Genomic DNA, 13,854 nt, shown 5'->3' with positions numbered 1-13,854 from the left:
GCCAACGCTAATGTCAACATGAACTTCAACGCGTTCCTAGAGAAAACCAAGCTAAAAGATGATGGTAGCAACTATACGGACTGGGTCCGGAACCTGAGGATCATCCTCATAGCTGCCAGAAAGCAATATGTCCTAGAAGGACCGCTAGGTGATGCTCCCGTCCCAGAGAACCAAGACGTTATGAACGCTTGGCAAGCTCATGCTGATGATTACTCCCTCATTCAGTGCGGCATGCTTTACAGCTTAGAATCGGGGCTCCAAAAGCGTTTTGAGCACCACGGAGCATATGAGATGTTCGAAGAGCTGAAACTAGTTTTCCAAGCTCATGCCCGGGTCGAGAGATATGATGTCTATGACAAGTTCTATAGTTGTAAGATGGAGGAAAACAGTTCTGTCAGTGAGCACATCCTGAAGATGTCTGGGTTGCACAACCGTATGACCCAGCTGAACATAAACCTCCCAGATGAGGCGGTCATTGACAGAATCCTCCAGTCGCTCCCACCAAGCTACAAGAGCTTTGTGATGAACTACAACATGCAGGGGATGGTAAAGACCATTCCTGAAGTGTTCTCGATGCTGAAGTCAGCAGAGGCTGAAATCAAGAAAGAACATCAAGTGTTGATGGTCAATAAGACCACTAAGTTCAAGAAGGGCAAGGGTAAGAAGAACTTCAAGAAGGACGGCAAAGATGTTGCCGCGCCCGGTAAGCCTGTTGCCGGGAAGAAGTCAAAGAATGGACCCAAGCCTGAGACTGAGTGCTTTTATTGCAAGGGGAAGGGTCACTGGAAGCGGAACTGCCCCAAATACTTAGCGGATAAGAAGGCCGGCAACACCAAAGGTATATTTGCTATACATGTGATTGATGTGTACCTTACCAGTACTCGTAGTAACTCCTGGGTATTTGATACCGGTGCCGTTGCTCATATTTGTAACTCACAGCAGGAGCTGCGGAATAAACAGAGACTGGCGAAGGACGAGGTGACTATGCGCGTCGGGAATGGTTCCAGAGTCGATGTGATCGCCGTCGGCACGCTGCCTCTACATTTACCTACGGGATTAGTTTTGAACCTTAATAATTGTTATTTAGTGCCATGTTTGAGCATGAACATTGTATCTGGATCTCGTTTAATACGAGATGGCTACTCATTTAAGTCTGAGAATAATGGTTGTTCGATTTATATGAGAGATATGTTTTATGGTCATGCTCCGATGGTCAATGGTTTATTCTTAATGAATCTCGAGCGTAATGTTACACATGTTCATAGTGTGGATGCCAAAAGATGTAAAGTTGATAACGATAGTCCCACATACTTGTGGCACTGCCGCCTTGGTCACATTGGTGTCAAGCGCATGAAGAAGCTCCATGCTGATGGACTTTTGGAGTCTCTTGATTATGAATCGTTTGACACATGCGAACCATGCCTCTTGGGCAAAATGACCAAGACTCCGTTCTGCAGCAGGCCTAGCACCCAACGGTGCTTCCAGAACGTAATTCTTCTGTGCAGCAATGAGGATAATCCTCAAGTTACGGACCCAGTCCATGTAATTGCTACCATCATCTTTCAACTTTGCTTTCTCAAGGAACGCATTAGAATTCAACGGAACAACAGCACGGGCCATCTATCTACAATAACATAGACAAGCAAAATACTATCAGGTACTAAGTTCATGATAAATTTAAGTTCAATTAATCACATTACTTAAGAACTCACACTTAGATAGACATCTCTCTAATCATCTAAGTGATCACATGATCCAAATCAACTAAACCATAACCGATCATCACGTGAAATGGAGTAGTTTTCAATGGTGAACATCATTATGTTGATCATATCTACTATATGATGCACGCTCGACCTTTCGGTCTCAGTGTTTTGAGGCCATATCTGCATATGCTAGGCTCGTCAAGTTTAACCTGAGTATTCTGCGTGTGCAAAACTGGCTTGCACCCATTGTAGATGAACGTAGAGCTTATCACACGCGATCATCACGTGGTGTCTCGGCACGAGAAACTTTGGCAACGGTGCATACTCAGGGAGAACACTTTTATCTTGAAATTTAGTGAGAGATCATCTTATAATGCTACCCTCAATCAAAGCAAAATAAGATGCATAAAGGATAAATATCACATGCAATCAATATAAGTGATATGATATGTCCATCATCATCTTGTGCTTGTGATCTCCATCTTCGAAGCATCGTCATGATCACCATCGTCACCGGTGCGACACCTTGATCTCCATTGTAGCATCGTTGTCGTCTCGCCAACTATTGCTTCTACGACTATCGCTACCGCTTAGTGATAAAGTAAAGCAATTACAGGGCGATTGCATTCCATACAATAAAGCGACAACCATATGGCTCCTGCCAGTTGCCGATAACATGGTTACAAAACATGATCATCTCATACAATAAAATATAGCATCACGTCTTGACCATATCACATCACAACATGCCCTGCAAAAACAAGTTAGACGTCCTCTACTTTGTTGTTGCAAGTTTTACGTGGCTGCTACGGGCTGAGCAAGAACCGTTCTTACCTACGCATCAAAACCACAATGATATTTCATCAAGTTAGTGCCGTTTTAACCTTTACAAGGACCGGGCGTAGCCACACTCGATTCAACTAAAGTTGGAGAAACTGACACCTGCCAGCCACCTATGTGCAAAGCACGTCGGTAGAACCAGTCTTGTGTAAGCGTACACGTAATGTTGGTCCGGGCCGCTTCATCCAACAATACCGCCGCACCAAAGTATGACATGTTGGTAAGCAGTATGACTTGTATCGCCCACAACTCACTTGCGTTCTACTCGTGCATATAACATCTACGCATAAACCTGGCTTGGATGCCACTGTTGGGGAACGTAGTAATTTCAAAAAAAAATCCTACGCACACGCAAGATCATGGTGATGCATACCAACGAGCGGGGAAGAGTGTGTCCATGTACCCTCGTAGACCGAAAGCGGAAGCATTAGCACAACGCAGTTGATGTAGTCGTACGTCTTCACGATCCGACCGATCCAAGTACCGAATGTACGGCACCTCCGAGTTCAGCACACGTTCAGCTCGATGACGTCCCGCGAACTCCGATCCAACAGAGCTTCACGGGAGAGTTTCGTCAGCACGATGGCGTCGTGACGGTGATGATATTGCTACCAACGCAGGGCTTCGCCTAAGCACCGCTACGATATTGTCGAGGTGGAATATGGTGGAGGGTGGCACCGCACACGGCTGGAATAGATCAATAGATCAACTTGTGTGTCTAGAGGTGCCCCCCTGCCCCCGTATATAAAGGAGCAAGGGGGGAGGCGGCCGGCCAGGAGGAGGGCGCGCCAAGGGGGGAGTCCTACTCCCACCAGGAGTAGGACTCCTCTTATCCTTGTAGGAGTAGGAGAGGGGAAGGAAGGGAGAGAGGAGAGGAAGGAAAGTGGGGCGCCGCCCCCCCCCCTCCTTGTCCAATTCGGACTAGAGGGGGAGGGCGCGTGTGGCCTGCCCTGGCCGCCCCTCCTCTTCTCCACTAGGGCCCATGAGGCCCAATAAACCCCCCGGGGGGTTCCGATAACCTCCCGGTACTCCGGTATATGCCCGAACTCACTCTGGACACTTCCGAAGTCCAAACATAGTCATCCAATATATCGATCTTTATGTCTCGGCCATTTAGAGACTCCTCGTCATGTCCTTGATCATATCCGGGACTCCGAACTATCTTCGGTACATCGAAATACATAAACTCATAATACCGACCGTCACCAAACTTTAAGCATGCGGACCCTACGGGTTTGAGAACTATGTAGACATGACCGCGACACGTTTCGTCAATAACCAATAGCGGAACCTAGATGCTCATATTGGTTCCCACATATTCTATGAAGATCTTTATCGGTCAAACCGCATAACAACATACGTTGTTTCCTTTGTCATCGGTATGTTACTTGCCCGAGATTAGATCATCGGTATCTCAATACCTAGTTCAATCTCGTTACCGGCAAGTCTCTTTACTCGTTATGTAATATATCATCTCGCAACTAACTCATTAGTCACATTGCTTGCAGGGCTTATAGTGATGTGCATTACCGAGAGGGCCCAGAGATACCTCTCCAACAATCGGAGTGACAAATCCTAATCTCAAAATACGCCAACCCAAGAAGTACCTTCGGAGACACCTGTAGAGCACCTTTATAATCACCCAGTTATGTTGTGACGTTTGGTAGCACACAAAGTGTTCCTCCGGTAAACGGGAGTTGCATAATCTCATAGTCGTAGGAACATGTATAAGTCATGAAGAAAGCAATAGCAACATACTAAATGATCAAGTGCTAAGCTAACGAAATGTGTCAAGTCAATCACATCATTCTCCTAATGATGTGATCCCATTGATCAAATGACAACTCATGTCTATGGTCAGGAAACTGAACCATCTTTGATTAACGAGGTAGTCAAGTAGAGGCATACTTGTGATACTATGGTTGTCTATGTATTCACACATGTATTATGTTTCCGGTTAATACAATTCTAGCATGAATAATAAACATTTTATCATGATATGAGGAAATAAATAATAACTTTATTATTGCCTCTTGGGCATATTTCCTTCACATAGATCGATGTAGAGGCGGCAGACCAAACAGAGTCGCGGACGGCGCGAGGAAGCTCGGGGCGAGGAAGTGGACGAACCGGGGCCTCTCGCTGCCGGTGAGCTTCTGCGTCCGCGATAAGGAGGAATACAACCGTCGGCACGGGCGTACGCCCTCCTTTGCCGCGGGCTCGTCCTCCGGCGCGAGATCTTCCCATGTCGCGAGCTCTTCCTCTTCTGATGCGAGCCTTCTTTCCGTGAAGAGGGAGTGGTCAGAGGAGCCGGAGGAGATCGAGGTCGTCGCCGTCAAGCAGGAGCCCGAGGAGATTGTGCGCCCCGGTGTTGTCGGGCCCGAGGACTTCGTCGCCGATGACGACGCGGTCACGGCCGCCATTGCCGGACACAGCTTGCGCGAGGAGGCGGAGCACCGGCGACACTAGGAGGAGCTCGATGACCTTGTGTTCCAGCAAGCGATTGCGTTGAACCTTGTCGCCAAGGAGAAGAACGACGAGTGGCGGCGCATCCGCAAGGAGAAGAAGCGGAAGTACATCGACCTCGGCAGCTCTGACGAGGAGGATTGAGCTCCTCCACTGCGTCTTCCATGTTGGAAATATTCCCCAGAGGCAATAATAAAATGGTTATTATTGTATTTCCTTGTTCATGATAATTGTCTATTGTTCATGCTATAATTGTATTAACTGGAGACCGTAATACATGTGTGAATACATAGACCACAACATATCCCTAGTGAGCCTCTAGTTGACTAGCTCGTTGATCAATAGATGGTTATGGTTTCCTGACCATGGACATTGGATGTCATTGATAACGGGATCATATCATTAGGAGAATGATGTGATGGACAAGACCCAATCCTAAGCATAGCACAAGATCGTGTAGTTCGTTTGCTAAGAGATTTTCTAATGTCAAGTATCATTTCCTTAGACCATGAGATTGTGAAACTCCCGGATACCGTATGAATGCTTTGGGTGTACCAAACGTCACAACGTAACTGGGTGGCTATAAAGGTGCACTACAGGTATCTCCAAAAGTGTCTGTTGGGTTGGCACGCATCAAGACTAGGATTTGTCACTCCGTATGACGGAGAGGTATCTCTGGGCCCACTCGGTAATGCATCATCATAATGAGCTCAATGTGACTAAGTAGTTAGTCACGGGATCATGCATTACGAAACGAGTAAAGTGACTTGCCGGTAACGAGATTGAACGAGGTATTGGGATACCGACGATCGAATCTCGGGCTAGTAACATATCGATTGACAAAGGGAATTGTATACGGGATTGATTGAATCCCCGATATCGTGGTTCATCCGATGAGATCATCGTGGAACATGTGGGAGTCAACATGGGTATCCAGATCCCACTGTTGGTTATTGGCCGGAGAACTGTCTCGGTCATGTCTGCATGATTCCCGAACCCGTAGGTCTACACACTTAAGGTTTGGTGACGCTAGAGTTGTTATGGGAAATAGTATGTGGTTACCGAAGGTTGTTCGGAGTCCCGGATGAGATCCCGGATGTGACGAGAAACTCCAGAATGGTCCGGAGGTGAAGATCAATATATTGGACGAAGGGTATTGGAGTCCAGAATTGTTCCGGGAGTACCAGGTGACGACCAGCGTGACCGAAAGGTGTTTCGGAGGCCCCGGCAAGCGTTTGGGGGCCTTATGGGCCAAGTGGAGGGGGCACACCAGCCCACTAAGGGGCTGTGCGCCCCTCCCAACCCCTCTCATGTAACCTGGAGAGGTGGGGATGCCTCCCCTAGGGCAGCCGCCCCTCCCGGCTTGGGGGGCAAGTTTCCTAGGGGTGGGGGCGCCCAAACCCATCTAGGGTTTCCACTGTGGCCGCCACCCATCACCTAGGGAACCCTAGGGCACCTCCTCCACCCCCCTTTCCCCTATATATAGTGAGGGAGAGAGAGGGCAGCCGCACCCTTCCCCTGGCGCAGCCCTCTCCCTCCTCCAACACCTCCTCCTCCTCCGTAGTGCTTGGCGAAGCCCTGCTGGAGAACCATGAGCTCCACCACCACCACGCCGTCGTGTTGTCGGAGTTCTCCCTCAACTTCTCCTCTCCCCTTGCTGGATCAAGAAGAAGGAGACGTCCCCGGGCTGTACGTGTGTTGAACGCGGAGGCGCCGTCCGTTCGGCGCTAGATCGGATCTTCCGCGATTTGAATCGCCGCGAGTACGACTCCATCATCCGCGTTCTTGTAACGCTTCCACTTAGCGATCTTCAAAGGTATGAAGATGCTCATCCTCTCCCTCTCTTGTTGCTAGAATCTCCATAGATTGATCTTGGTGATGCGTAGAAATTTTTTGAATTTCTGCTACGTTCCCCAACAGTCCATGGCCGTGAGCTCGCCGCCGTGAGATCCCCACCCCCTCTAGTACTAGTAGTGAATGTAGTATGTAGTATGAACTAGTGTTTGTAATGAATTAGTGTTTGATCATGTAGTATATATAATATGTGATGAACTACTGTGGTTGCAATTTCTCCCACAAACTTTTTTTCAAATTATGCAGTTCCATATACGGTTTCTGTTCGGCTGCGCAAGTTTTTGACCCGCAAACGAGATCTACATCGAACTGCAAACGCGTTTTGCGGGTCGGGATTTTGCGGGGTCTGCTAGAGTTGCTCTGACTACTTAGCGGTGCGGTGTGGTGAGGTGTGGTTGGGAAGGTGAGTGATGTTGACCAAACCCATTCATTGTTATTAGGCGTTTATTTTCTATGGTCTACGTACCAGTAGTGCTACTACAAAGCTAATTTGTCAATCAATCAATCAATCTGCTATCAACCGGGTAATTCCAGTTGATCATAGTAAGCAAAAAAAAAAGGTCGTTTGCTGCAAACTAAATTTCCACCTTAGCCAATTCAGTACTTGCACATAGTGGACATTGACACACTTGAGAAAAAAGTTGTGTGCATTTAGGATTATTATTTTTCACACCGAAAGGTAATTAATGGTTTCAACGATAGCAATGACCTTTTGTTATCTCTTGATCTTATTGAATGCAGTTAGTGATGAACGGTTCTTATGCGGCCGCACTTAAAAAATGGTTGTGTGCTATATTACTCTTCTATGAACCTTAGCAGAAATCACAATTTTACGTTTCAAAAAGTTACAAAAGAGAAACATAGATGCAGATGACCACCAACCATATGATAAAAGACAAAAACAAAACGAGAATACACAACTCCTAAGCTAAGCCTTTAAGAAGGAGTTGCCGCACGTGCGCCGAATGATGACAAGTCCAACCCAATGCCGACTCGGGATTTTCATCTCCAAAGCTAAGCTTCGATCCACCACCTTCATCAAGGGCATGACGTAAATGCGCGTCGACATAGCCCGATCGAAGATCTGGTGTTTTCACTTGAGTGTGTATGCTCATCATTGAAGTCGCCTCTACCATCAACACTTGTCTATGATAGAAGCCTCACCTTACAAGCTTCTGCTAAAAAAATATAACCCTTTTTTTACCCGTGCGAAGATACAAATTGAATCTCTTTTTTTTTACGTAAAATTGAATCTTTCTTTAATAAGCTTAGTAACTTGTACCTTGGCATTTTGTGCGGTAAATCATTTTTTATCTCCCTTTTTCGCAAAGGGGGGTAGCCCGGCCTCTGCATCGCATGATGCACACAACCATTTAATTAAACGTGAAACAAGTTCAAGTCACCAAATGCCAATAGCTCACAAATATCTATGATTCTACCAAATTTTATATACTAGACCACAATGCAGTCATAATATTTGAGAACTTGGAGATGCATTACATCAGGGACCCCAGGGCTTCAGTTCAGTGGGGGTACGGTTAGGAATAAATTTAGGGTTTGTCTCTGATAGGTGATGGCATCGTCGTCGGTGTGAAACAAGGGCCTCCATATCTTGGTCGCGTCTATGGAGTGAAAATGCGGATGTGCTCTTGGCCCTCCGGCTCCAGTTTCGACCGATGAAGGTTGGCCAGTCTCATCCTCGTCAAGGAATGTGTGAGATTGTGTCCTTAGCTCTGTATCGTCGAACCTGGGGTGTTCTATAGGTCCTCTGTAGTGTTTTCTTATCCGGCACGGCAATCTACGCCGATCGCAGTCGTCGGCGTCTTCCGGTCCACATCAACGACTTCCCGGACGTGTCTTACACAAGCTTTCGTGTTTCAAAAGGTTTGTTTCATTGAGATGGAGGCCCGGATACGACGACTAATTTTGCTCACGGTGCGCCCCCGGTATATGCAGGAGGAAAAAGCTTCTGCACCGTAAGGATTTATATATATATTCCGGTTCCTGTAAGGATGTCCTTTTAAGATCTTATGCTACTTAATAAACGGGTTTTTGCCTTTCCGCAAGAAAAAATCAAGGAGACATGTACATGAGTATTCATTTTCCCAAAATCCGGTAGAGTAAAAAAGAATAGGGTGTGGGTAGGTCTCACTTAACTAAGACTTAACAAAGACTTAACAAAGTCTCAGTTAAGTGAGACAACATATAAAAAAGAAGGAAGAAAAAAAATACACTAATCTTTACGTAAGATCTCACGAATATAGCTTCGTTAAGTCCCGGTCGACTGAGAGTTAGCAATGCTGAAAAGAATAATACCATCCATTTGGCACAAATAGGTTAAGTAATGCTGATATAGCAGAGAGATTATCATATATATTATGTTGGTAGGCCGGCCGGACAGCCAGCCAGAGGAGAACCGGCGGAGATGGAGAGGGAGAGGGAGTGGAGTGGAGGGCCAGTACGTTACAGGTGTGCTGGCTGCGGGTGCAGGGCCGGCCTGTCTGCCAGGTAGTTAACATGTTGCCTCCTAAAAAAACTGGCCCGTGACCCCACCGCACGCACGCACGGCCTCCCTAACCAGCTACTACTAATCACACTCCTAATCCCCCCAACTAATCTAATCACTGTTAAGTGGTAGCGGTCCAACAATCTTCCTTCACCAGCACACATTCATCATTCCTTCCTTCCTAGTACCACCACTCCACAGTTCCTAACACACACCAAACTCAGCCTGCCATCAAGCCCACGACCCCAGAGAGCAACACGCCGCGACTCCGCATTAGCCGCGACAACCAATCGGCCATCGATCTCGTGTGTGTGTGCATCGATCGATACAGAGGCAGGAGGACCAGGTGACATGCCGAGTTCCAGCATCATCATCGGAACTCAAATGGTGTTAGATTTGGGTTTTGCAGTGAATTTGAATCCTCCTCCTCGGAATCAGAAGATTGTTTCGAGATGTCGGAGCATATTTGAAGGTTAGCTGGGCTGAGTTGGGTTGGGTTGGAGATGGAAGAAAGGAAGCGGGGGTTGGATGGTGTGGGGAGTGAGTACTCCTTCCTTTCTTGGTGGTAGAGCAACAGCCAGCCAGGCCACCTATACCCAAGCTAACCACACCACACACACGTACACACATACAAATATATTCTCTGGCTCCCCTTGCACAACACAAAGATAGATAGATTATTTCCATGGTGATGATGCTGATGGTGTAGTGAGAGGGACAGAGACGGAGAAGAATATGAAGAGGAGGAAGAAGAAGATCACAGCTCCCTTTACGTGAGCACAATGCCTACCAGAGAGGAGAGGAGTAGTACCCCACACCTTTTCCAGCTCCCTCCCCTGTTTGCTCGCTTGCTTGCCTGCCACTTTACACTCGTTTGCATTGCACTACACACTCACCCTCAGCTCACCACCACTGATGAATTGCAATCTAGCTCATCATGATCATCACACTCTCAACTCTCCAAATGAAATGTAGTAGTATTACTACTACTATTCAGCAATCCAAAATCAAATCTTACAAATGGGAATCAAATTAACTGTTGGCAGCATAAGAAGAGGGGAACACTGCTTTGCTTGATCAGCCAATCTCAGTGAGTGAATCAATGAATCAATCAATATAATGAATTTAATCACATGATAAACGTCAAATTTTACAGTTTCCAATCATCATCAATAATCAATCAATTTGAGCAGAACAAATGGTAAAAAAGGAAGAGGAAGAAAGAATATGTATGGTTTCATATCACAGCAAGGCATGTACTACTATGTAAATGTGTATGTGTGTGTGTGTGTGTGTGTGTGTGTGTTGAAGGAATGGGAAACAGAGGAGCTAATTACTGTCTGTATATGTTGCCCGATCGCTTGGTGGCTAGTAATGGCAGTCCACCAGGGCCGACGCCGTCGCCGGGAACGGCAGCAGCTTCGCCGCCGACGATGGCCGCTCCTTCACGGCGAACGTGAAAGAGCCCGGCGATGTCGCGGTCGCGGCAGGGTCGTCGCAGGGCGCCGGCATGTTGAGATCCAGCTCCAGCAGGCTCTTCTCCTTCCTGATCACCAGCACCGCCGCCACGCCGTCCGTGGAAGAGACGGACGCCGACGCCGGCAGCAGCGGGCGGTGGCGCCGCATGTGCCCGCCCAGCGCCTGCCCGGACCCGAACTCCGCGCCGCAGATGGAGCACTCGTGCACCCTCCCCTGCCCCTGCTGCTGTTGCTGCTGCTTCGACGACGACACGACGGTCGCCGTGGCCGCCCCTTCTTGCTTCGGCGGCGTCGCCGGGACCGGGATCGCCAGCACCGTCCGATCCACGGCAGCGGCCGGCGACGGCGACGAAGGCGGTGGTGGCGTCTTCTCGTCGGCGGGCAGCTTCTTCTCCTCGGACGACGACGCCGTCGCCGCGGTGGTGGGCGGGAGCGGGAGACGCGGCTTCTTGTGGCTGGTGCGGTGGCCGCCGAGCGCCTGGAAGGACGGGAAGCACTTGCCACACGTCCGGCACTCGTACACGAACTCCCCCTCGCCGCCGTCCGCCGGGCGCCGGCTCCGGAACTTGCCCTCCCGCGCCGTGGCCACCGCCATCACCCCCGCCGTGGACTCCGCGACGTCATCCCTCACCACCACCGACGACGACGCGGACGACGCCCCGGCCCTGCTTCCTTGCCCGCCGCCGCCGCGCGCGAGCAGCATGAGGCAGAGCGCCATGTCCTCCTCCTCCTCGGTGACGCACCCGGAGGCCGCCTCATCCGCGCCAGACCGCCACCCGCCGCCATCCGCCACCGAGGACGACGACGACGCCACCTCTCCCGCGGCGCTGGCCGTGGTGACCGCGGTCACCTCGGCCTCCGCGGCCGCGATCACCGCGGCGGCGTGCACGCGGCGCCGCTTGCTGCGCTTGCCCTTGACGACGATGGCCGTGAGCGCATCCGGTGGCGTGCCGTGGCCGTAGCCGTCGCCGGCCTCCTCCCCCATCGATCGATCGGCGTTGGACGACGTGAGAAACAAGGAGGAGGTGGGAGGGAGGAGAATACAAGGTGGTGGAAGGAGGAAGGTTGGTGATGGATGGAAGGATGCTTAATAGTTTGCTTGCATATGGAGAGGAGAGTGGGTTGAGACTTGAGAGGAAGGAAGGAATGGAGTGGTGGTGGTGGTGGTGTGTGTGGAGTGGTGGTAATAATAAAGTTGGGATTTGAGGAGGAGGAGGAGATGTCAACAAGGCCAGGCCAGGCAATGTGGCAGCTAAGAAGGATTGATGGAGAAACAAAAGCTTGCTCATTGATGCCTGGCAATGTGGCAATAAACTACTAGTGCTCATTGGTGATTGGTGAATGGTTGGGCTGAGCTGGCTGGCTGGCTAGGCCTGTTATTTTGGGACTTGTGTAAAATTCCAAGAAGAGTGGAAGAAAAAACCAACTCAATGGTGAAGAGTGTAGAGTGTCAAGGGCTCTTCTTTGGTTTACAACACATCAAGAGGGGAAAAACGTAAATATGAACAAGAATGCAGGTGTAAAACAGAGGATGGTAAACGGGGAGACATATTCTAGCGCACTTGTGTGGATGAGTCGCATACGGTACACACAAGTGTGCATTGATCTTACGCGTTGGAGTAAACTATGTCTTGCATAAAGCCAATATGCCAACGGAAAAAAAATATGCCCGTTAAATATTTACCAGATATTTCTCTGCGTTTAGCGAGGCAATGTCATCATCCGTGTGTTCCCGCCTGTTATCCCATTGAAAACCCACTGCTTTCCGCATTAAATCGGTGAGAGAGATGGCGTGGATGTTTTGGTTCCTATTTACTTTTGGTTACAGGAAAATAATACAAAAGGGAACTTTCTTACACGTCCCGGATGTCTCAGTCCATTAGCCCAGAGGCGTGCACAAGGCTTAACCCTACAGAAATTTAAATCACGCACCTTTTCTAAAAATTTATTCACCCCACAAAGGGCATAATCATTAGAACCTAGAATTTTACCCCAGATCTTCAATATGTCTACATGGGAGTGTTCCTCTAGTGATTTACACTTGGGTGTTTGTAGAAAAAATGCCACGCATGGAGAAATTTATGATGGTTATGTTTGTGATCAACAGGTGTAAGTTTACTTGTCTAAGTAGCATGTGGTTGTATACCTAGTTAGACATAATATATTTTTGTATGTTATCTTGGATTCTGCTCTAGTCCCTTCATGTGGGACAGATCTTTCAACAAGATCCACATGGTAGTGGCCAAGATGTTAGAACCAACAGAGGTGAGTGATTAACCATGAAAACCACAATGAAGTCCATAATATAACAATTATCTAATCATCATTACACTGTGCATCACCCCTGGAAATTTGATTGAAGATTTCCATATCAAGTGCTAACAATTATCTAATCATCATTACACTGTGCCCCAAGATGTTAGAATCTCACAAGTAAAGAAATAATGTGATTCTTACTATTTGGGAATACGGAGATGACATGCTAACTCAAATAGCTCAAGGAAAATCTACTATAATCGTAGATGAAAACTACAATGAATCCAAGTCATTGTTTGTCTTCCTTTCACCAATCAAACTAGGGGGTTAATTTTCATAAGCTTGCTTGGAATGTAAGTTGTTCACTATAATTTTGGAAGAACTTGAAACTTCTACCTTATGTCCCAATATAGTTAATTATAGAATGATTTCCACCTTTTACCCCATAGTAGCTGGAATTTGTACATGTGTTGACACCCCATTTATTGAAGATACCTCTAGATAGTGAAACTTGCTCCCAATTTTAATCCGGAGCAATTTCCACTAAATGGGCTAACTTATATTACAAATAGACAACTAGATGGGGGGAAAAATGGAATTCGTCGTTTCCTATATATATAAGGGTAGAAAATTTGTAATTTTTCCCAATGGAAATGAAATGTGGCCCTTACTATTCATAAGCTAAAGTGAGATTGGATGTTCAAAATTCACCATATTATGTGATTTTTTCAAGCAAATGTGTGAAGTG

General features: G+C 47.8%; 2 protein-coding genes across 2 annotated transcripts in view; both read right to left on the bottom strand.

Annotated features, from left to right (window-relative positions):
• The window catches only part of LOC119366663 (serine/threonine-protein phosphatase 7 long form homolog), a 35,632-nt gene extending 30,663 nt beyond the window's left edge, over positions 1-4,969 (bottom strand). The window contains exon 1 of the mRNA XM_037632435.1: positions 4,629-4,969. Within this exon, the coding sequence (XP_037488332.1) occupies positions 4,629-4,969 (341 nt within the window). The remainder of the gene's footprint in view (positions 1-4,628) is intronic.
• A 5,506-nt stretch (positions 4,970-10,475) lies between these two features.
• Positions 10,476-12,049, bottom strand: LOC119366721 (zinc finger protein ZAT5-like). Its single transcript, XM_037632460.1, has one exon. The coding sequence runs from the start codon at positions 11,833-11,835 to the stop codon at positions 10,741-10,743; it is 1,095 nt and encodes a 364-aa protein (XP_037488357.1). The 5' UTR covers positions 11,836-12,049; the 3' UTR covers positions 10,476-10,740.
• Positions 12,050-13,854: the final 1,805 nt, after the last annotated feature.

Source organism: Triticum dicoccoides, chromosome 2B (assembly GCF_002162155.2).
Source record: "Triticum dicoccoides isolate Atlit2015 ecotype Zavitan chromosome 2B, WEW_v2.0, whole genome shotgun sequence".
NCBI lineage: Eukaryota > Viridiplantae > Streptophyta > Magnoliopsida > Poales > Poaceae > Triticum > Triticum dicoccoides.
Note: the sequence above shows the minus strand (reverse complement) of the source record. Positions and strands in the feature narration are given on the sequence as shown.